Consider the following 25825-nt stretch of genomic DNA (forward strand, 5'->3'; position numbering starts at 1 on the left):
ATGATGGGACGGCTGTGAGGCAGCTGAGACAGGGAGAGAAAACATACCTCCCTGACTCAATAAAGGTATGGCGCGCAATTTATAAAAGGGAATATTTCAGCGTTATGAGGGAGCAAAAACATAAGAGCCACCTTCACAGAATGCAGCCTTAGTGCTGCTGAAGGTGGCTCTTTTTTACCTTAATAGGCCCTGGGGGGTGACAGGTTCCCTTTAAATGATTCAGAAATACACTCTATATATTGTTAATGTGGTAATTGACTATTCTAGCTGGAAACGTCTGGTTTGTAATGCATTATCTTCATAGGTGTATAGAGGCCCATTTCCAACAACTATCACTCCAGTGTTCTTATGGTACTTTGTGTTTGCTAACTGTGTAAGAAGGCTAATGGATGGTTAGAATACCCTTGAAAACCCTTGTGCAAGTATGTTAGCACAGATGAAAACAGTTTGGCTGATTAGAGAACCTATAAACCTGACCTTCCTTTGAGCTAGTTGCGAATCTGGAGCATTACATTTGTTGGTTCCATTAAACTCTCAAAATGGCCAGAAAAAAAGAACTTTCATGTGAAACTCGACAGTCTATTCTTGTTCTTAAAATGAAGGCTATTCCATGCAAAAATATGCCAAGAAACTGAAGATTTCTTAGGCTAGGTTCACATTGCGTTAATGTGTGCACGCTAACGGACAGCGTTGCACGGCGAAAATGTCGCAATTAACGCCGTGCAACGGGTCCGTTAGCGCACCCATTGACAGCAATGTGAAGTTTCCCTGTAGCGCATCGCAAGCGCGCGCCTTTTTCGGCTCGCGCTAGCGATGTGCCGTTCTTCTGTGGCGCGCCTCGGACGCTGCTTGCAGCGTCCGCGGCGCGCCCGAGGTCCGTTCCCCGCTCTCGCAGATCAGGGATCTGCGAAAGCGGGGACGTTTCCGCGACCCCTAAACGCGGCCCCTAAATAAACATTGCGTTAGCGCAATCCGCTAGCGCTAAACGGATTGCCCTAACGCAATGTGAACCTAGCCTTACAACGGTGTGTACTACTCCCTTCAGAGCAGAGCACAAACAGGCTCTAACCAGAGTAGAAAGAGAAGTGGGAGGCCCCGATGCACAACTGAGCAACAAGACAAGTACATTACAGTCTGTAGTTTGAGAAATCGACGCCTCACAGGTCCTCAACTGGCAGCTTCATTAAATAGTACACGCAAAATGCCAGTGTCCACGTCTACAGTGAAGAGGCGACTCCGGGATGCTGGCCTTCAGGGAGGAGTGGCAACGAAAAAGCCATATCTGAGACTGGCTAATAAAAGGAAAAGATTAGTATGGGCAAAAGAACACAGACATTTGACAGAGGAAGATTGGAAAAAAGTGTTATGGACAGAGGAATCCAAGTTTGAGGTGTTTCGACCACACAGAAAAACATTTGTGAGACGCAGAACTGAAAAGATGCTGGATGAGTGCCTGACACCATCTGTCAAGCATGGTGGAGGTACTGTGATGGTCTGGGGTTGCTTTGGTGCTGGTAAAGTAGGAAATTTGTACAAGGTAAAAGGGATTTTGAATAAGGAAGGCTATCACTCCATTTTGCAACGCCATACCCTGTGGACAGCACTTGATTGGAGCCAATTTCATCCTACAACAGGACAATGACCCAAAGCACACCTCCAAATTATGCAAGAACTATTTAGGGAATAAGCAGGCAGCTGGTATTCTATCTGTAATGGAGTGGCCAGCGCAGTCACCAGATCTGAACCCCATTGAACTACTGTGGTGCCCATCAAGCCAAGCCAACTTGTGGGAGGGGCTTCTGGAAGCATGGGGCGAAGTTTCTCCAGATTACCTCAGCAAAATAACTGCTAGAATGCCAAAGGTCTGCAATGCTGTAATTGCCTGCAAAGGGAGCATTATTTGACGAAAGCAAAGTTTGAAGGAGAAAATTATTATTTCAAATAAAAATCTTTTTTTCGAACCTTGTCAATGTCTGGACTAGATTTTAAATTCATTTGGCAACTCATTTGATTAATAAAAGTATGAGTTTTCATGGAAAACACAAAATTGTCTGGGTGACCCTAAACTTTTGAACAGTAGTGTATATCTCCGGCACTGAGATCTACTAGAGTGGAACAAGGGAACGTGCAGGACAATAGATGCATGCAAAGCTAAAAAAGAGATCTGATTAGTAACTATATATAAACAGTTATGAATTCCCAGTGTAAATATGGAAGGCAACAGACCAATGTATATATGGAGTTCGTGAACTCACTACATTATTAATGTAACTGTTTCATACATTTAGTAGTCAGGGTTGTTGCTGAATTTTTGTGTTAACTGCTTTATATGTGTCTATTGTTCAGCACATCACATTTTCTACTTTATAGACCTCATCACAGGATAGATATATCTCTCGCCATCTAGTCTTAATAGGGTGTCTTATGAGGGTGGTTCAAACACCTCTGAACCTCCAACGGTTATTGATGGCAGCTCAAATTCTTCCACACATACAGGACATACAGGTGCTTCTCAGTTAGAATATCATCAAAAAGTAAATTTCAGTTCTTCAATACAATTAGTGAAACTCATTATATAGAGTCCATTACAAACAGAGTGATCTATTTCAAGTATTTATATCTGTTAATGGTGATAATTATGGCTTACAGCCAATGAAAACCAAAAAGTCACTATCTCAGTAAATTAGAGTACTTTATAACACAAGCTTGAAAAATGATACTAAAATCTGAATTGTTGGCCTACTGAAATGTATGTTCAGTAAATGCACTCAATACTTGGTCGGGGCTCCTTTTGCATCAATTACTGTATCAATGTGGTGTGGCATGGAGGCGATCAGCTTGTGGCACTGCTGAGGTGTTATGGAAGCCCAGGTTGCTTTGATAGCAGCCTTCAGCTCAACTGCATTGTTGGGTCTGGTGTCTCATCTTCCTCTTGACAATACCCCAGAGATTCTCTAAGGGGTTAAGGTCAAGCGAGTTTGCTGGCCAATCAAGCACAGCGATACTGTTGTTTTTAAACCAGGTATTGGTGCTTTTGGCAGTGTGGACAGGTGCCAAGTCCTGCTGGAGAATGAAATTCTCATTACCAAAAAGCTTGTCGGCAAAGGGAAGCATGAAGTGCTCTAAAATTTCATGTTAGATGGCTGCGCTGACTTTGGTCTTGATAAAACACAGTGGACTTACACCAGCAGATGACATGGCTCCCCAAACCATCACTGATTGTGGAAACTTCACACTAGGCCTCAAGCAGCTTGGATTGTGTGCCTCTCCACTCTTCCTCCAGACTATGGGACCTTGATTTCCAAATAAAATGCAAAATTTAATGTCATCTGAAAACACTACCTTGGACCGCTGAGCAACAGTCCAGTTCTTTTTCTCCTTGGCCCAGGTAAGACGCTTCTGGCGTTGTCTATTGGTCATGAGTGGCTTGACACAAGGAACACTTGTAGCTCATGTCCTGATACGTCTTTGTGTGGTGGCTCTTTAAGCAATGACTCCAGCAGCAGTATCTCTCCCAAATTTTTGAACGGCCTTTTCTTAATCCTTTCAAGGCTGCAGTTATCCCGGGTGCTCCTTTTTCTACCACACTTTTTCCTTTCACTCATCTTTCCATTAATATGCTTTGATACAGCACTCTGAACAGCCAGCTTCTTTAGCAATGACCTTTTGTGGCTTACCCTCCTTGTGGAGTGTGTCAATGACTGCCTTCTGGAAATCTGTCAAGTCAGCAGTCTTCCCCATGATTGTGAAGCCTACTGAAACAGACTAAGGGATTTTTTTTTAAGCTTTAGGACGCCTTTACAGGTGTTTTTTGTTAATTATTCTAATTTACTGAGATAATGACTTTTGGGTTTTCATTGGCTGTAAGCCATAATCAACATTAACAGAAATAAACACTTGAAATGGATCACTGTTTGTAATGACAATATAATATATGAGGTTCACTTTTTGTATTCAAGAACTGAAATAAATTAACTTTTTGATGATATTCTACTTTTGTGAGAAGCACCTGTACCATACCAACATCCCATCATCAGGCCATTATTGCTTAGAAACGATAAAAGCGACCGGTTCTTGCAAGGAGCACTGGCACAAGAATGGCATGAAATATACACAAAATACAATTAGGTTCCTATATTTGGCCATATTAAAATTACGGAACTTGAATATTCCTTTATGCTCTGGTGTTCTTTAGCATCACTGAGTCAATGATCATACAAGAACGAGTCCCTGAGATCTCTAAGTAATCAAATACAATAGCCCTGCAACTTAGCTCTTATTTGGAGAGTATGCAGGCGATTAGACCTATATGCTTAAGGGGAAGTCAGAAACAATATTTTAAAGTACACTGCTCAACAAAATAAAGAGAACACAAACAAACAGAATATAACTCCAAGTAAACCAAACTTCTGTGAAATCTAACTGTCCACTTAGGAATAGTGTTGAGCATTCCGATACCGCAAGTATCGGCCGATATTTGCTGTATCGGAATTCCGATACAGAGTTCCGATATTTTTGTGATATCGGAAATCGGAATCGGAAGTTCCCAGTGTATGGTTCCCAGGGTCTGGAGGAGAGGAGACTCTCCTTCAGGCCCTGGGATCCATATTCATGTAAAAAATAAAGAATAAAAATAAAAAATATGGATATACTCACCCGTCCGACGGACCCTGGACCTTAGCGGTGCAACCGGCAGCCTCCGTTCCTAAGAATGCAGTGAGTGTAGGACCTGCGATGACGTCGCGGCTTGTGATTGGTCGCGTGAGCGGTCACATGAGCGGTCACGCGACCAATCACAAGCCGCGACGTCATCGAAGGTCCTTCACTCCGCATTCTTAGGAACGGAGGCAGACGCTTGCAGCGGTGACAGCCAGGGCTCGTCCGAGGGTGAGTATTTCCATATTTTTTATTTTTATTCTTTATTTTTTACATGACTATGGATCCCAGGGCCTGAAGGAGAGTTTCCTCTCCTTCAGACCCTGGGAACCATCCAGGATACATTCCGATATTTGTGTCCCATTGACTTGTATTGGTATCGGCGATATCCGATATTTTTTGGATATCGGCTGATCCAATCCGATACCGATACTTTCAAATATCGGACGGTATCGCTCAACACTACTTAGGAATCAACACTGTTTGACAATCAATTTCACATGCTGTTGTGCTGAAGGCACTACCAGGAGACAGGCCAGTACACCAGGAGATGTGGAGGGGGTCATAGGAGGGCAACAACCCAGCAGGACCGCTACCTCAGCTTTTGTGCAAGGAGGAACAGGAGGAGCACTGCAAGAGCCCTGCACAATGACCTCCAGCAGGTCACAAATGTGCATGTGTCTGCAGAAACGGTTAGAAACTGACTCCATGAGGATGATCTGAGTGCCCGATGTCCACAGATGGGGGTTGTGCTCACAGCCCAACACCGTGAAGGACGCTTGGCAATTACCACAGAACCCCAGGATTGGCAAATTCGCCACTGGTGCCCTGTGATCTTCACAGATGAAAGAAGGGTCACACTGAGCACATGTGACAGACGTGATAGTCTGGAGATGCCGTGGAGAGCGCTCTGCTGCCTGTAACATCCTTCAGCATGACTTTTTTGGCAGTGGGTCTGTAATGGTGTGGTGGCATTTGTTTGGAGGGCCGCACAGCCCTCCATGTGCTCGCCAGAGGTTGCCTGACTGCCATTAGGTACCGATAGGAGATCCTCAGACCCCTTGTGAGACCATATGCTGGTGCGGTTGGCCCTGGGTTCCTCCTAATCCAGGACAATGCCAGACCTCATGTGACCGGAGTGTGTCAGCAGTTTCTGCAAGATGAAGGCATTGAAGCTATGGATTGGCCCGCCCATTCCCCAGACCTGAATCTGATTGAACACATCTGGAACATCATGTCTCGCACCATCCACCAACATCACGTTGCACCACAGACTGTCCAGGAGTTGGCGGATGCTTTAGTCCAGGTCTGGGAGGAGATCCCTCAGGAGACCATCCGAAGCCTCATCAGGAGCATGCCCAGGCATTGTAGGGAGGTCATACAGGCACGTGGAGGCCACACACACTACTGAGAATCATTTCCTTGTCTTGAGGCCTTACCACTGAAGTTGGATCAGCCTGTAACTTCATTTCCCACTTTGATTTTGAGCATCATTCCAACTCCAGACCTCTGTGGGATATTAGTTGTGATTTACCTTGATAATTTTTAAGTTTTATTGCTCTCAACACATTCCACTATGTAATAAAGATTTACACCTGGAATATTTAAATCAACGATATCTAGGATGTGGGATTTTAGTGTTCCCTTTATTTTTTTGAGCAGTGTATATATCTGCTGTGTAGGCCCAAAGATGCCATCAGCAGCATACAGAAGCAACTTTCAGCAGTCTGCATTCATGGAACTAAGCGTTGCCAGTGACGGCCACAATACATGCTCCAAATAGAATTTTGGAAACTCTGCACATCTCGAAAAGACTGTGGCCTCTGTTCACACAGGACGCACTACAGTTAGCACTGGGCAGCCCGCCACAGGGCGTTACTAATAGGCTATGATCCAGATGCTTTGCATTCTCTGTGTGAACACTACTGCAGATTATTTGTTTGCACTGGTGTGCCAAACGGCCAATCCCAGATTGTAGGCTGGCTGTCTCATTGGTATTATCGCACCTGTGTAGTTGACATCTTTACTTGGGCCCGCTGCACCATGATAGTGCATTTGATTCAAGGCCTAGACAGGTAAGCACCTCTGCCTGTTTTTTTTTGTGTTATTTCTACATCTCGAATTTGGCAGATGAAGCCACTCAAATTTCACCAAATTTCTCCCATAGGGGTGGAGCCGCATATTCATTACTGTAATATGCGGTACCATGTGACCGCTCAGTACAGGAAGAAGATGCAGTGCTGGAAGCAGGGACGTGCAGGAACCGCGCCGGGAGAAGGTAAGTATACGGGGAGGGGGAGCGCTGCGCGATAGTCACCTCTCCTCCGTTCCGGTGCGGCTCCGTCTTCGGCGTCCTCTGGCTGTGACACTCAGGTCAGAGGGCGCGATGACATGGTCAGTGCGCGCCGTCTGCCTGAACGTCAGTGCGGAGAACGCTGAAGACGGAGCCACACAGGAAAGAGGAGCAGGTAAATATTAAAAGTGCCGGGGGCCTGAGCGACGGAGAAGTGAGTATGATTTTTTTTTTTTTTATCGCAGCCACAGCATATGGGGCAAGTGCCTGTATGGAGCATCTATGGGGCCATAATGTTTGTGCAGCACTATAAGGGGCAAGTGCCTGTATGGAGCATCTATGGGGCCATAATGTTTGTGCAGCACTATAAGGGGCAAGTGTCTGTATGGAGCATCTATGGGGCCATTATTAACCTTTATGCAGGATTATATGGGGCATATTTTAATATGGAGCATCTAATGGGGCCCATCAAACTTTATGGAGCATTATATGGGGCTCCTGATTCAATATGGATATTCAAAAACACTTAACCTACTGATGTCTCAATTAATTTTACTTTTATTGGTACCTATTTTTACTCTTGAAATTTACCGGTAGCTGCTGCATTTTCCACCCTAGGCTTATACTCGAGTCATTAAGTTTTCCCAGTTTTTTGTGGCAAAATTAGGGGGGGTCGGCTTATACTCGGGTCGGCTTATACTCGAGTATATACGATATGTACACCAGGCTCATCAGGTCTAAGATCTATGTAATAACGTATGCAATTTGCAATATGAAAATCAGGTGACAGATTTACTTTAGTCCCATCAGTAAAGCATTTTATAGTATTCCCATAAAGTCATAACAAGACACCGATTCTAAACCTCCACCCTGGTTACTACTACTCCCAGAATCACAGGTAAAAGGAGCAGCATGTTATTGTCTACAATAAACCTGTTGTTCAAGACAAGGACAAGTTTGACAACCACTGAGCGGATAATCATTGTTCAGAACCAGTGTCCTGTATTGTATAGCTACACCCAGACATAGTGAATACCTTTCTTGCTTTAAAGCATATTCCAACATCTTTATTCTTCTGACTAGATCTTTCTTTAAATTTTCTTGACCTTTCCTTTCACCTTGAAGGAAAGCAATCTGAGCCTGAAAGACAAAAGCAAAAAACACAAAGGTTATGAAAGTACAAAGCATACTGGTGCAAAAAATAAGAAGATTACACAGTATTTACAGATCATTCCTATCTGAGACATAATCAATGAATAGAAAATGTATGTAGGTTTTAGGTAAACCAACATTCAGCATAATGAGACCAGGTACATGCCGGATCATCAGATAATGTCATTGTAAAGGAGGCCTTACATAAATGGATTGCATGTTGATCAGAAAATTCCATGGTATACCCTAAAAGCATGTCAGTCCTTACTGACCACTCCCAAAGATAGCCAGTTGTCTGCACATTCCCAGCATAGCTTTCCCACTAATGCTTTATTACATGTTTATTGCCTCCTAGATCATAGAAAAGCTTGAACTGCTGATGACTGACAACTTCACTAAAGTTTTCCACAAAAATGTGACCAAAGAGGTTTCCATCAGGAAGTGAACGCGTGAACCTCATTTTAGAGCAAGGATCTGGCCAGAAAAGGAAGCGTGATCTAATTTTAAGATCAGACTTGGATGCAAGAAGCTTTGTGTGTTTACACAGGCCCCATTCACGCTACATTCCTCAAATACTTCCCAAAACTAATGAGATAGAGACTCTGATTTCTGCTAAGGTCCAGGTTTCCTTAAGGGAATACAATTATCACAAATATAGAGCAAACCAGACAAAATTAAAAATGAGGTGGTGAGAAGGGATCAATTGGGGCCCGCTGTATGTTATTAATCCTGCAATACCAGGAGGAACTCTCTTGCAGTGTGTGGTCACATATTCCACCTAGTTTACAGGGGTCCTGTACATGAAAATTATGGGAAGAGAAGAAAATCAAGAAATACACTACCTACCTCTGACAGTGCAGACGCATCACTAAGATAGATTCATACTTTCCCCCAAATAAAACAAAGAATCTGGGTCATAACCTGCAGTTAAGAAATTAAAATATTTCCTGATGTCTCCCACCCATAATCAGCCATCAATCATCAAATCCATAACACTCCTTACATGGCTTTTACATGTGGGCTTTGACCAGTGTCCACGGTTATCTAGTCTTATGGGCTACACGCCAGATAAATCAAGGGTCGCTTATTGGGCTGTCTAGACCGGTCGACTGCACACAGTACAATCGCTAATACGACTGTTCTGTCTGCAGAGAATATCGTTCTCGGCAGCACATGTCCTGCTTACATGGCATGATGTGCTACAGAGAATGAACATTTTTAAGCCAGCTAAAAAAAAAAATCATTGCAGCTGATGAACGAGTGTTTTGCTTGTTTGTCAGGCGATTGCCAGCCTGTTTAACCCCTTAATGAGTGCCAATACGCCTTTTAACTGACCTGCGATATAACAGAATAGCATCCCCATACAGGTGACAATCCAGCAGCTGTCGGCTGTACAGTATAGCTGACAACTTGCTGTATCAGCCACGATCAGTTTGGCACTGTCCAAATCTGTTTAACCCCTTAGATGCTGCTGTCAATAATGACTATATCATATAAATGGTTAACAGATTGTGGGGGCTTCCTCTTTATCCCAATTGGTGCCCTCAGATCATGATTGTTTGGTCCTGATGGTAGCCATGGCAATTCATGGCCAAATAGTGGCCTTAGAGTCTGCCGGCTGTTGTAACCTGCTCAGAAATTAGCAGCATTTAGGTGGTGACAATACACATTTTCATTTCTGTCATGCCACTTTGCATTAATTCCTGAAAATCACCTGAAGGGTTAATAAACTACCCGACAGCAGTTTTCAATATGTCAGGGGGTTCTGTTTTTAAAATAGTATAACTTTTTGGGGTTTCCCAATATATGTGACCCCTAAAGGCACTTGAAGCATGGATAGGTCCCTAAAAAAATAATTTTTGTAAATTTCCTTGAAAAAATGAAAAATTACAGCTACGCTTTTAAACCTCCTAAAATACTAACAAAATAAAAGAACATTTTACAGATGGTGCTGATGTAAAGCCGACATGTGGGAAATGTAATTTATTAATGTTTTGCTATGGTATGCCTATCTTGATTAAAGGGATAATCATTCCAAGTTTGAAAATTACTAATTTTTAAAATTTTTCTCAAATTTCTGATATTTTTTATAAATAAACACAAAACATATCGACCTAAATGTACCATTATCATAAAGTATAATGTGTCATGAAAAAATCTCAAAATCACTGGGATTTGTCAAAGCGTTCCAGAGCTATTACCACATAAAGTGACACTGGTCAGATTTCAAAAATTTGGCTCCGTCACTAAGGGGTTAAATGGCTTGAGAGTCGGTAAGGAGCGATCCTAGGGACACTCATACCTTAATCACTGGCCCTTGTAAAAGCAGCATTATAGGGACTTTGACAGCACAGAATGTCAAAACCAGGTACCAGTGCTCGGTACACCTCAGTGTGGGGCTAAATGTTTAAATGCACCTTCCCACCAGCTTGTTTTCCATCTATCTCTGTGAAGCCAGAGCTGTCAATCAAAGCAGAGGGGGTGGAGAGAGTGGAGAACAAGCTAGTGAGAAGGGCACATAAATGAGCATCTGTACATGGGTTGTAATTCTGTGCTGACAGAGTCCCTGGCCTTAGAATTTATGCAGCTGAACGCTCATTTAGCCAACAGCTTTTCCTCTTGACCCCCCATAAAGTAAGAAAATAAAAAGACAGGGCATAATAAAATTAAACAAACCCTCCCCCAACATCTTCTATTGGAGAATGTTGGATCAGCCTCATACACATAGATGTTCCTCTCACTCCTGGCAAAATCATTGGGTTCAACTGGCATTCATCAACTGTTTGAGTCTACGTTCACATTTGCGGTCTGCGCCGCAGCGTCGGGCGCCGCCGCATGCGTCATGCGCCCCTATATTTAACATGGGGGCGCATGGACATGCGTCGCACTTGCGTTATGCGCCGCACGCGTCCCTGCGGCGCCCGCGTCCGGGCGCAGAGGACGCAGCAAGTTGCATTTTTGCTGCGTCCAAAATCAATCAAAAAAAGGACGCATGCGGCGCAAAACGCAGCGTTGTGCATGCGTTTTGCTGCGTTTTTGTTTGCGTTGTGGCGCCGACGCTGCGGCGCACAATGCAAATGTGAACGTAGCCTAAGGCCATCTTGAACTGTACCAATTCTCTGAAACCTCACTAAAATTTTGAACCATGTTCCAGTGACAGCGTCACAGAAATCAGTCTGCCGTCTCAGCATATTTTCTTTTGACCGTTAATATCAAAAGATACTTTGGACCAAGCAGGGGCCTAGAGACAAACTAGAGACTGTTGAAATACAAACCTAAAAGGAGTATGGAGGCAGCTTTCGCAAAGAAGCATAGCTGTAGTTCCATGGATGGCCCGCAGCAACATCCCTCAAGTCAATCTGGCCACCCTACTACCTTGGCTCCATGGAGTCTCTCAATTAGGGCTCATTTCCACATGCGAGGCACACGTCCGTATCTCACATGTGGAAACCAAGCTCTGGCGCCGGCATTTTGGAGCGGAGCTGTGCAGCTCCATGTGTTCCTATGCGGCCGCACGCTCCGCTCTGGAGTGCCGGCTCCACAGCTTGGTTTCCACATGCGAGATACGGACGTGTGCCTCGCATGTGGAAATGAGCCCTCAAAGCTGCCATACATGGGGATATGCTTGCTCATATGTAATTTTGCCCAGACTGACTATTGTTGCAGTTTTTTCCCAATCCCTCCAATGGAGATGGAAACTTAAAAAAAGTGCACAGAATGAAGCTGGGAGCAGATCCTGAGTTAATAACACACTTGAGAACATTATCAAAATAATGTCAGGCAAGTGAGATAATTAGAATTCATTCTCCTTATGACGAGGTTATTAAAGCAACGATCTATGGCTTCAAAAATGTCTCCACATGTCTCAACACATGAAATATTTGTAAAACTTGATGGCATTAACAGCAATAAATTTCTACGGCACTGACTAGAAGGAAATGGAGGAAAGAATAGTATGACAAGTCTGTGCACATGAAATGTATGACTACATCACATTCATACATTAGCATTTTATGCAAAAAATACCTTAAAACAATTTCAATTTCAGATCTGTCAGTAGGAAGCCAAGTATTCAGCAGACTTATCACCAAGTTACAAAAATCAGAAAACAAAATCTGGGAATTTGTCACCAGAATCTAAATTCTATGGTCAGCTTAGGCTACTTTCACATTTCTGTTTTTTTTTTTTTTTAATCCGTCACAATGCGTCGTTTTGGGACAAAACCGCATCCTGCAAATGTGCCCGCAGGATACGTTTTTCTCCCTTAGACTTGTATTGCCGACAGATCGCGACGTATGGCCACACGTTGCGTCCATCGTGCACTGGTTGCGTCAGGTTTTGGCGGACCGTCGTCACAGAAAAACGTTCAAGGGAACGTTTTTCTGTACGTCGCATCCAGTGCTTCAGACTGCAGTACAAACACAGTTTGAGCGGGCACCATCCACTTATAATCCAAAAAGGGGATCTCCTCATGCACACATTATTGAAATACAACCAAACAGAAAAAGTGTGTGCATCAAAGAAATGGGATCACCACAGCAATCTTTAAGGTACAAAATATAACAATATTTATTGAACACACCACACAGAGAAAACATTAAAAACAATTTAAAAAGCCCAAGAAAGTGGGTAGAGGTTAAGGGTCCACATAAATATAGGGTAAATACCAAGGAGAATACTTCACAGCCAAATTATGGTACAATACATCTCCACAGTTACCGTAAATCCCAACAACCAGTTATATGCATGCTGTTATTTACAGAGAATGCCAATATCGGTAGATAAAGCAAAAATATCCTTCCAAAACACTGTATTTTTAGCTAAGAAGCGGTACCCAGGTTGTACACTAATCTCAGGGAAATCCGAGAATGCATCAATGTTCCACAGGGTTTCCACCCAAGGAAAAAAAAAACCTTATCCTTCTTACCCAACCTAACAAAGGAGTACCCCTTCTGGTGTTAGCATAGCAGGCATAGTGGTTTGCGTAGGCTGTGTCAGTATTCAGACCCACGCGTATCGACGCTCAAGGCGTCTTCCTCAAGGTCAGTGGTACAATAGTGGTGTGTTACACAGGTTTAAATAGGTACATAGTCTTGTTAATTAGCTTACCAGGTGTATGCTGCAATGGCGACATAAGTATCTAGACATATCAGACCGGCGTATTACAAAGATTATTGCGCAAGCGCCAGCAGTTCATACCCAGAAATCAGCAAATAGTGTACAGCGCATGCGAGATCAGCGCTCTTATGTTACAGTATTCCCACAGGTATAAAGAGGGTACTAATTAAGAATATGAACGCAAGTGCTGTTTGACCAAGGTGCAATCAATGCACCTGTGGTTCAAAGGAGCGATCACTACAGGGGGTAATGTTAAAGTCAAACTATTAAAAAACGGGTTGTCATGGTAACAGCCCTACAATTCCCAATAGGTTTTGCGCATGTGCAGGAGCAAAAGTAAAGCTATAGCAGCTGTAGACTATACGATCAGAGATTTCAAGTCAGGGAAACACCATATAATGGTAAATATCAACATAGTTTCAAGAAGCCGTTATCATGACAAAGAGTATACCTCAAAAGGAATGCTATTTGTTTATATATGATGCACAGATTTTAATATGAGTTTATAGGCTTATAGCAGCAGTAGTTGTGGCATAATAAAGAAAATGACGCTTACAGTATTTCAATGATATAGGAAACAACCATAAGATTTCAAAGGTAAAATCACATACGTGCTCCATGCAATAAATGTAGCTGTAACTCAAGAACAACAGCACCTAAAAGGGGTGCTGTGTTCCCTAAATTAGATTCTCAGTACTCAGCACGGGTTGTCATTGGCCTGGTGGTTGTCAATCCAATTGGATTCAGCATGTGCGCAAAACCAAACGTGCAGGACTTTTTTGTCTCAGGCAATTATAAATGGCAAAATCCAAAAAGGTTGAATCGGCAGCATGCCTACATGCACACATAGTTTGAAGTGGCCATTGTCACGAAGAGAAGTGTATACCAAAAATACACAAGATTATAAATACGGGTTAACATAACAGCAACCGTAAAGATATCTGAAAGTTTGACGTATGCGACAAAATGCATGGGGGAAAAAAAAAAAAAAAGAGAAAAAAAAAATATCGCTCTCACGATCTTTCCTTACCCTGAAGTCTGATGAAAATGTGAAAGCTCACACTTGCGTCAGGACGTCGCGCCGACGCTTCGTGACGGCCCCGTACTGACGGAACTGTGAAATAAGCCTTAGAGGCATTGTCTCAGAAAAATCTGCAGTCATTATGACTGACAATGCGCACACTGTCAAGATTACCCCGTTTTCTCTTTGGGGTAGGTGGTCATATTCTCACATGTATGCAATTTGCATATTTGTGGCCAAAATAGGCAAATGATTACTCAACTTCTCTCAAATCTCTTCTACCAAGAGAAGCTGAATGACACTAATTAGTGTGCCCACTTGCATGGGGAATCATCACAATGTGCAGTCACAGAGGGACGGCAAAGTTCTCTTTGGAGATCGGTCAACCCCTTTAGGGTATGTGCACACGTCAGTATTTCTAGCAGAAATTTTCCTGACAAAAAACTGTACATTTCTGCCAGAAATCCGCATGTGTTTTTTTCGCGGTTTTCATGCCTTTTTGATGCTTTTTTGACGCGTTTTTTGTGCGTTTTTTCCAAATGCATAGAATTGTGGGAAAAACGTGGAAAATCCGCAAAATTAATGAACATGCTGCTTTTTACCGCGATGCGTTTTTTTCGCAGAAAAAAAAACGCACCATGTGCACAAAACATGCAGAATGCATTCTAAATGATAAGATGCATAATGTATGCGTTTGAGTTTTTATAGCGTTTTTATTGTGAAAAAACTCGAAAAAAAACGCGAAAAAACCTGAACGTGTGCACATAGCCTTAAAGAGGTTGTCCCAAGGTTGTAAGTTGTGCCTTATCCATAGGAAAGGAGATAACCAACAGGCTGTTAAGGTTTCGACCACTAGTTCCACCAAACATGCAGAGACCAGAGCTTTAAAGAGCCTTGTCTGACTGTGGTAGACGTTGGGCATGCACACCTATGCTTCATTCATTGGGCTATCACCAGCAATCCCACAGAGAATGAATGGAGCAGAGGTGTGGATGCTAGATGCTTATAGAAAACTGGTAACGTCAAAAATGGCATTTAATCTGTATGCAGGAAGAGCTAATCAGATTGATGTACAATTTTTGTGGAAAGTTTCAGTGAAACTTAATAATAATTTATTTTTATATACCGCCAACATATTCCACAGTGCTTAACAGACATTATCATTGCTGTCCCCGATGGGGCTCACAATCTAAATTCCCTATCAGTATGTCTTTGGAGTGTGGGAGGAAACCAGAGAACCCAGGGGAAACCCACGCAAACACGGGGAGAACATACAAACTCCTTGCAGATGTTGTCCTTGGTGGGATTTGAACCCAGGCTGCAGTGCTAACCACTGAGACACCATGCAGCCCACATTGAAATCCCAGGTGTCTGTACACATACGAGGCCAGTGGGTGGTCGTATTCAATGATTGGCAGTTTTCCATGAGACTGTATGCAGAGACAGCGGTCATTCACTAGTAGCACCACTCACTGGACTCGTATGCGTACAAACACATAGTACTTCAATGATCTAGGTTAGGGATCGTGCACACAATCGATTATATCAGACGACTGCCATCTGCAATTTTCACGGATAGCACGCACATCATATTCTATGGGGCTATTTACATGTTAGATTTTTTCTTCAGACAGTCTGATCACATTTGACCGCTTTTCTCGGATGGAGAAAAAAACGGTCGGGTGACCCTATATTGAATCTTTTTCAACAAACCTATACATCATAGACCGGTCTGCATGAATAACGTGACAGGTTCCCTTTTAAATGATTTTCTCAAGTTGGGAAGTTATCCTCTATCCATTAAATAACATAACTTACTGATTGATGGGAACTCGACCACTTGCCACCATGGAAGTGATGATTTTTTTCCAGGATTAACAGCATGGCATACAATTTTCCCAAATACAGTCACATGCTTCCCCATACTGTACAATATTCAATGAGCTTTGTTTCTGGAAGAACAACCCAGAAAGCTTGAGCAGCACTGGATTTGATCCACAATTTAATTCAACTAGACAACAAGTAGGTAGGCTCACAGTCTGTGCATGGTGGCTCAGTGGTTAGCACTGCTACTTTGCAGTGTTGGGGTCCCAGATTCAAATTCTACCAAGGACAACATCTGCAGGGATTTTTTGTGTTCTCTGGTTCCCCCCTAGGCATACTGATAAGGAATTTAGATTGTGAGAACCAGTTGGGACAGTGACAATGTCTAAAGCGCTGGCTATGGAAAAAGTAGGTACTTTACAAGTAATCACAATAAAAATTCTGGAATGAGTCCGACAGAGGAAGGAAGTGCCAGGACTTGTCATCTGTTGCTTCACAATAAGAGAGAAAAGTTTTACTGTTGAGTCAAGAGTAAGGAACTTGCAATGGCAATGATATCACCCGTCCTGCCCTGATAATACTGCCCTCTCACCCCACTGAGTCTTACGATTCAATTACACAAGACACTTTTTGTTGACCCTCAAAATTATGAGAAGTTCATGGATGTTTAAAGTATTTCAACAACAGAATAGAATTGTAGCAATTTGGTAAGGAATTGGGATTGTAGCAACAACAGTGCTAAGGAGAAAAATCAGATTTTGCTGATTTCACAGAAACAATCATGTCTAGGTATGAAGCGCCAAATCTCAAGAAAATACTGAACTTTTATGGTTCATTGATAATGACTATGCACCTGAAAACCATAGCTTAGAGTGGGTAGAAAAAGTACAATAGATCAGATATACAGATATTAAAAAGGGTTAACAGCTTTCCCAAAAGTTGCCAAAAGGTAAGAAATAAAAGGACATGTAAAATAAAGGAAATGTAAAAAGCTATATATAAGTAAAAAAAACACTATCACAAATTAACACTGTCAAATCAATCACATTTTCTAAATAAACAGCAAAATAAATCAATGTAATCAGTCTTTATATGAGCTGAAAAGTCAGAGGAAAATGTTAGATGATTTGCAGCATTGATGCACAGTGCGGCACGTTCGCTTTTCCAAAACTGACTCTGCAAAAGGAAATTTTCCATTTTTCCCAAACACGTCAAGCTGCAGAGAATGACAGGTTCTGCACATGAGGGAAATCTGTATCTAACACACATTCACGCAAGATTAAAAATAATTTTCCAGGATATTCCTTTTCCTATTCATAGTATTTCCAAGACCCTGGGGACCCACACTGGAGAACAGAACTAAGGGCCGTCGATTCATAATTTGCTATTTTTTTGTAAGTTACTTATGCTTTTTAGCTTGAGGCATTTATTGACTGTATGCCAAATGCTTAAATGGCTCACATGATTGATGAGTTTTGTGTAAAACACACAATAGGGGAACCAATGAAGTAGACTTACAGAAGCCTTTCCATAAAGCTTTTCTTGTTGCTAAAAGGACTTTTCATTGTATTATTCATTTTTTTTAAATTGTGCTCAACTTGTACTCCCTCTGCAGTGAGATCAGAGCATATATACCTCACACAGGAGTAGCCCAGAACAGTCTGCTCCTGTGTGAGACATAATGACAGCCTGATCTCCATGCAAAGTGAGTACAAGTTGCTGGAGCTCAGCAGACATAAGTGTGATTGCATCTCAAAAATTGAGAAACCTGCTACTGTGGGGCGTGTTCTTTATCTGTTGTTGCCGGCTTATGATTGGTCAGCATCATACAGGAAGAGACGTGCACGGCACCAGGCACACCCATTTGGACTAAAAGTTAACTCACTAGGTGCCAAATAATTGTATTGCTGATATCTGCACAACAGAGGTGAGGGGGGAAAAAAAAAAAAATTACGGTATATTCCACTCTGAAGCCACTATTACATTGTGTGTCCAGTTCAACATGAAAAATTTGGTGAAAGATCTTCTTTAAACTGAGTATCTGCTTCAAACTGGTGTTACTCTACCGAATTTGAACAGTTTGTCTTTCTTCCGAACCCCTCTATTCCAAAGAAAATTAAAATCATGCAAATTTTACCTTAAACCACCTGGGTGTATACCACTGAACTTCTCTGTGGGTAATTGCTCTTTCTCCTCCATTGTTGGCCAATCAAAACGCGTCTGCACCTAGAGAGAAGTTCTCTGGGATACGCCCAGTTGGAAGAAGGGAAAATTGGAATCTTTATCATTAGGAGGCATATCTTTGGAAAGGAAGGGAACAGGAACAAAAAAAAAAAAAAAAAAAATTGTTCTTGAATCAGTGGAGCACTTGGTGGAGGCACTCAGTTTAAATGAAAAAAAAAAAAAAAAAGTGAAAAGGTCATCATAAAAATGCACAAAATAAAGCAAGAGGCGCAAATGAAAAACAAAAAAACGTAATAATGAATATGTCACCAAGTGCATAAAGCAATGCCCATGTGTAGTGGTATCTGATACTGCAGGTCTGCCCATTCAAAAGACACAGTTGCAGTATAAAAAAAAACAACCCATAATCGCATGGACTTCTGCATCGCTCTGTGGGTAAAGCAGTGAAGCACGAATGCCCACAGCTGACACTTCTTTCTGCTCAAACAGGGGTCCAAGAGGTTGGCAACCAACGCAACACAACCTGATGATCTTGTTAATGGATAGGTGACAAACTTAAAGTGCATCTGTCACCCCCTGGGTAGTACATGGCCCAATAATATGGGCATACAGGTAATTGAAATGTTACACTAGTCCAACCTGTATGCCTCATATTAATGGTCTTGTTGCTGAGAAATCTTATATTCTTTCCTGATAAAAATTATTTCTTCCAGGGCGTGAGGTGCCTAGAAGAAATCCCTGCCTCTCGGACTACCCATCAGAGACCGTTCTGTAGTGAAATAAAACACATAAAATCACAAGCTGTACACAAGTGTTTTTCGGATACAAATTTTGTACATTATTAGACACCTCTCAGAACTAATGAGGGCGGCTTACTTTGAAAATTTATGTCCGAATGGCTGTATAATCCTTTAAGTTTAACCCCTCCGCAACCCTGCAATTTCCCATCTTTATTTTTTGCTTGCCTACCTCCCTGAGCCATGATTTTTTTATTTTTCCGTCAATATGGCCATGTGAGGGCTTGTTTTCGCTATTGAGATATATATATATATATATATATATATATATATATATATATATATATATATATATATATATATATATATATATATATATTATACACACACACACATACATATACACACACACATATCCATATATTTTACTGTAAAGTGGGGGAAAAAAAATTCCAAGTGATGTGAAATTGCAAAAGAGTGCCATTCCACAATTGTTTTTTATTTACTATGTTCACTAAATGCCAAAACTGACCTGCCATCATGATTCTCGCTTTGTACAGCCACGCAGCATATAGCACAGCCCACGCAGCATATAGCACAGCCCACGCAGCATATAGCACAGCCCACGCAGCATATAGCACAGCCCACGCAGCATATAGCACAGCCCACGCAGCATATAGCACAGCCCACGCAGCATATAGCACAGCCCACGCAGCATATAGCACAGCCCACGCAGCATATAGCACAGCCCACGCAGCATATAGCACAGCCCACGCAGCATATAGCACAGCCCACGCAGCATATAGCACAGCCCACGCAGCATATAGCACAGCCCACGCAGCATATAGCACAGCCCACGCAGCATATAGCACAGCCCACGCAGCATATAGCACAGCCCACGCAGCATATAGCACAGCCCACGTAATATATAACACAGCCCACGTAATATATAACACAGCCCACGTAATATATAACACAGCCCACGTAATATATAACACAGCCCACGTAATATATAACACAGCCCACGTAATGTATAACACAGCCCATGCAGTATATAACAGCGTGGGCACCATATCCCTGTTAAAAAAAAAATAAAATGTAAAATAAAAAATAGTTACTCACCCTCTGGCGTCCAGCGAAGCTGTGCCGATGCGCGTGATGCATTGCAAATTTACCCAGATGACTTAGCGGTCTCGCGAGACCGCTAAGTCATCTGGGTAATTTTGCAATGCATCACTGGGAACGGAAGCTGGCGGCAGCATCGCGCGCATCGGTGGACAGCGGAAGGTGAGAATAGCACAATTTTTTATATTTTATTATTTTTAACATTATATATTTTTACTATTGATGCTGCATAGGCAGCATCAATAGTAAAAAGTTGGTCTGGGATGGGGTGACACACTGGCGCTGACTGGAGGGGAGTAGGGAGGGGGGCAGCACTGACTGAAGGAGAGTAGGGAGGGACCAATTCACAGCCGGACTAAGCCTGTCGCTGATTGGCGACGCGGAATTTCCGTTACAGACAAACAGACGGAAGTACCCCTTAGACGATTATATAGATAGATGATTTTATTTTGACTGGGGTGACAAAAGAAGGGGGGGGGGGGTGTTGAACTTTTATAATTTTTTTTTCTACTTTTTTTCTACTTTTTACTTGCTTCAATAGTCTCCTTAGGAGACTTGAAGCTGCGGTCTTCCAATCACTTGTGCTACACTTAGCATTGCTTCAGCCTTGCTATGTGTAGCACAAATCATCATCTATGAACGCCAAGCACGGGCCGGCATTCATAAAAGATCTGCAATGACAAGCATGGGGTCCTTCTGCAGACCCCGGGTTGTCATGCCAACCCATCAGTGCCCCAGAATGATATAACAGGGTCACCGATGCCCACATCAGGCCGGGGTCATATTAGCGTATTGTATCCGATGCAATATGCTAATGACCCTCGGCTCCTGCTCTGCTGCTAGTGGGAGCCAAGTGTCATGTGTCTGTGCTCCGAGCCTCTCACACAGAGAGGATCAGAGCACAACTACGGAGGAGGCGGAGAGATGAATTTCTCCATCTCCTCCATTGCCTGGGTCAGCGTATATCGCACATCACTTGGATGATTTCTGAGTGATGTGCGCTGTCTCACTTGCACCCATAGGCTTATATGGGTGCGAGTGAGCCGAGACTCGGCTGAGTGTCGATGACAAATCGCAGCATACTGCGAATTCACTCACACACTGAAAACGGCCGAGGAGAAAAACGGGGATGTGAGTTGCCCCATAGAAGAATACTGGTCCGAGTGCTATGCGATTTTCTATCGCATATCACTTGTCCGTATTACGTTGTAGTGTGACCCCAGCCTCAAAGGGAGAGACACGACTTATGAAGTACCTGTAAGTCATTGGTCATGAAAGGTTTAAACTCATTCTTCGCCCACCTAGTTTGATTGACAGCCTCTGTCTTTCTGCTGCCAAGATCTCATACTGCTCAGTACAATCTGCAGTGGTTAGTCACATTGGGTGGGTTGAGACTTGATACACTTGGAATCATCAGATTGACTCAAAATGCTTGTGTTAATGGGGCTGTCTGATCTAAAACAAAAAGTCTGCAATCATTGTGTGACTGCAGACTTGTGAATCCTCCCAGAGCATGCACCGTACTATGAAAGGTTTAGTCGCTGTTTGCTTTGTATTTAGCGAGGCTGCGCCCACTAGACCAGTTGTGGCAAAGAGTGTGCATATGGCATACTTGACCACGGTTCCCGGGGCATAGAACAACAAATCCATACAGTGCACACAGTGTGCTGGAAGGATTCACAATTCTGCAATCACACAGTGACTGCAGACTTATCTTTTTAGAACAGACAAACCCGTTAACGCAAGGATTTTATAGCCATTCTGGCATGGCTTTTCAAAGTAAGCACTGCAGTGTCATTAGGTCAAACAAATCTATGCAATAATGTTTGCAGCCTGGTATTGTGAAACCTGGCAACAGACCATGCTTTAACACCAAAAACAGGACTGGGATCAACCATTGAACAGGGAAACCTTTCTCAAAAGGTGTTCAAGGTATGAATTTACATAATATTTTGCACAAAAAAAATAATGCACAGTAACGCAGAGCATTAGTTAAGTTCTTTGTATCAAGCTTTGAGGAATGTGCACACATCTTTTTCAGGCGGGTATGCTCCATAACCTGCCTGAAAAAGAGCAAAATAAACACTCGATAGAATGAACTAGTGCATTTATATTTTCAAACTGTCCAGCCAGCTTCTTTTAAGGGCTTTAGAATTCCAAGTATGTTAATTGCTTGAGAGTAACTTAACACTTTTGTACTAGTTTACATATAAATAGAGAAAAAAAGAAAAAGTGAGGCTAATTCCAGCACCTTAAATAAAATTCATAGTTTATTCAGTCCATATACAGTGGCTTGCGAAAGACACCCCTCTTCCCCCACCTGTGGCATTTTTTGCTTTGCTACCTCAACCTGGAATGTCATTTTTTGTTGAGGGTTTGCATCAGTTCATGTAAAGAACATGTCTACAACTGTGAACATTTGGTTTTCTTTTTATTTGTGAAGCAAACAACAAATAGAACAAAATAACTGAAAACGTCAGTGAGCACATCTATTCACCTCCCTAAAGTTGGTAATTTGTAGAGCCTCCTTTTGCGGCATTTACAGCTGCAGGTGGCTTTGGATAAGCCTCTATGAGCTTTACACATCTTGCCAATAGCATTTTTGGAAATTCCTTAAGGCAAAATTTCTCCAGCTCCTTCAAGTTAGATGGTTTCCTCTGGTGAACAGCAATATTCAAGTCTAACCACAGATTCTGAATTGGATTCAGGTCTCGGACTATGCTTTGGGCAATTGTCTTGTTGGAAGGTGAACCTCCATTCCAGTCTCAAATCACTGACCGACTAACAGGTTTTGCTCAAAAATATCTCTGAATTTCGAACCTTCCTTCTTCCCCTCTACTTGGACCATTTTCCCTGTACCTGCTGCCAAAAAACAACCCCACATCATGATTCTGGCACCACCATGTTTGATAGTGGGGATGGTGTTCTTGGGGTGATGATCTGATCATCAATACTGAGTTCCGTGCACCTGCCCCACATGGATTGCTTGGGTGAGTTGGCATTTTTTCTTTCCTGTGTTCAACCCCTTTCCAAAAATCGAGAGTAATAGTACGCTGATGTCGAACACCCTCCCTTTGACGTGGGCTCCTGTGGTGAGCCCACATCTTTTATGGTACATGTCAGCTGTTTTGAACATCTGACACGTGCCACTAAACCGAGGAAGGAATCGCAATCCTTCTGTGGTTGTTAACCCGTTAAATGCAGCTGTCAAACTGACCGACATTTAACAAGCGCTTCTGGCAAGCATGCCAGAAATCCATCCATCGGTGACCCCCTGCAGACCTCTATGGCTGTTATTGCCGGATTGTAATGAGCATCGCCCAGTGTTCGGCGCTCATAGCAAGTGATTAATTCTGCTACATACAGGCGATCTGATCATTGCCTGTATGAAGCAGAGGCGATCGGGTTATGGCAGCTTCTAGTCTCCCATGGAGACTATTGAAGCATGCAAAAAGTAAAAGTTTTTAAAAATATGAAAAAAAACCAAAACCTTTAAATCACCCCTTTTCGCCCCATTCAGAATAAAACAATAAAAACAAAACAAAACAAACAAAAAAAAAAACACATACACATATTTGGTATTGTCGCGTTCACAATCGCCTGATCAATAAAAAAAAAAAAAAGGATTAACCATGCTCGCTAAACTGCGTAGCGAGAAAGTAAACACGCCAGAATTACGTTCATTGGTCATTGCAACATTGCATTAAAATGCAGTAACGGGTGATCAAAAGTTCGTAGCTGCATCAAAATGGTATCATTAAAAACGCCAGTCCGGCACGCAATAAATAAGCCCTCACCCAACCTGAGATCATGAAAAATAGAGATGCTACTGGTATCGGAAAATAGCGCTTTTTTTTTTTTTTTTTTTAATCTCTTACCAATGCTCTGGTTGGATACTTTCATCTTAAACCATTGCTTACGTATAGAACAGCTCAGTACATGGGGGTAATTTTTCTCTGCAATAGAGATCAGCAAAGGTATAGGCAATCATACCAATGTCATAATCAGTAACATGAGGTGGGGGCAGGTCAATGTTTGGTAGTGTTATTAAATAATCGCGCAGACTACCAAATTAGACCCCTCTTGGATGTTTTAACATCCAACACGAATTATGCAACTATGAACAAAAAATAAAAACTAACCTTTGGTTCACCCACTTGAAATCGGTAAATTCTGCTGGGTAAAACAAGCACAAACTTGTGGCCATATTAACACCCTAGCATGAGAAATCAACAATAAGAATGACAAACCTTCAAGTTGATCCATGAACAACACAGAATGTTACACAACAGGCTCCTGTTCCATTGAATCACTGCTTCATCTCAGAATGATTACCATAGTCCGCACAGAAAATGATTACAGCTTTTGGCCAATGTTTAACCCCTTAGTGACAGAGCCAATTTGGTACTTAATGACCGAGCCAATTTTTACAATTCTGACCAGTGTCACTTTATGAGGTTATAACTCTGGAACGCTTTATCGGATCCCGCTGATTCTGAGACTGTTTTTTCGTGACATGTTGTACTTCAAGTTAGTGGTAACATTTCTTCGATATTACTTGCGATTATTTATGAAAAAAATGGAAATATGGCGAAAATTTTTAAAATTTTGCAATTTTCAAACTTTGTATTTTTATGCCCTTAAATCAGAGAGATATGTCACAAAAAATAGTTAATAAATAACATTTCTCACATGTCTACTTTACATCAGCACAATTTTGGAAACAATTTTTTTTTTTTGTTAGGGAGTTATAAGGGTTAAAAGTTGACCAGCAATTTCTCATTTTTACAACACCATGTTTTTTTTAGGGACCACATCACCTTTGAAGTGATTTTGAGGGGTCTATATGATAGAAAATAACCAAGTGTGACACCATTCTAAAAACTGCACCCCTCAAGCTGCTCAAAACCACATTCAAGAAGTTTATTAACCCTTTACGTACTTCACAGGAACTAAAACAATGTGGAAGAAAAAAATGAACATTTTACTTTTTTTTGCAAACATTTTACTTCAGAACCATTTTTTTTTAATTTTCACAAGTGTAAAAACAGAAATTTAACCACAAATTTTGTTGTGCAATTTTTCCTGAATACGCCGATACCCCATATGTGGAGGTAAACCACTGTTTGGCCGCACCGCAGAGCTTGGAAGTGAAGGAGCACCGTTTGACTGTTTCAATGCAGAATTGGCTGGAATTGAGATCGGACGCCATGTCGCGTTTGGAGAGCCCCTAATGTGCCTAAACAGTGGAAACCCCCCACAAGTGACACCATTTTGGAAACTAGACCCCCCAAGGAACTTATCTAGATGTGTGGTGAGCACTTTGAACCCCCAAGTGCTTCACAGAAGTTTATAACGTAGAGCCGTGAAAATAAAAAAATCGCATTTGTTTTCACAAAAATGACTTTTTCGCCCACAAATTCTTATTTTCACAAGGGTAACAGGAGAAATTAGACCACAAAAGTTGTTGTGCAATTTCTCCTGAGTACGTCGATACCCCATATGTGGAGGTAAACCACTGTTTGGGCGCACCGCAGAGCTTGGAAGTGAAGGAGCACCGTTTGACTTTTTCAATGCAGAATTGGCTGGAATTGAGATCGGATGCCATGTCGCGTTTGGAGAGTCCCTGATGTGCCTAAACAGTGGAAACCCCCCACAAGTGATACCATTTTGGAAACTAGACCCCTTAAGGAACTTATCTAGATGTGTGGTGAG

The 25825-nt window shown here is 42.2% G+C and overlaps 1 protein-coding gene across 3 annotated transcripts in view; it reads right to left on the minus strand.

The window, feature by feature from the left end:
* STRN (striatin) overlaps positions 1 to 25825 on the minus strand; it is a 176533-nt gene that overhangs the window by 96339 nt on the left and 54369 nt on the right. For all 3 annotated transcript variants that reach the window (XM_077283060.1, XM_077283059.1, XM_077283058.1), the window contains exon 2: positions 7986 to 8089. In XM_077283060.1, coding sequence (XP_077139175.1) covers positions 7986 to 8089 — 104 coding nt within the window. The remainder of the gene's footprint in view (positions 1 to 7985; positions 8090 to 25825) is intronic.

This window comes from Ranitomeya variabilis, chromosome 2, assembly GCF_051348905.1.
Source record: "Ranitomeya variabilis isolate aRanVar5 chromosome 2, aRanVar5.hap1, whole genome shotgun sequence".
In the NCBI taxonomy this organism is placed as follows: Eukaryota; Metazoa; Chordata; class Amphibia; order Anura; family Dendrobatidae; genus Ranitomeya; species Ranitomeya variabilis.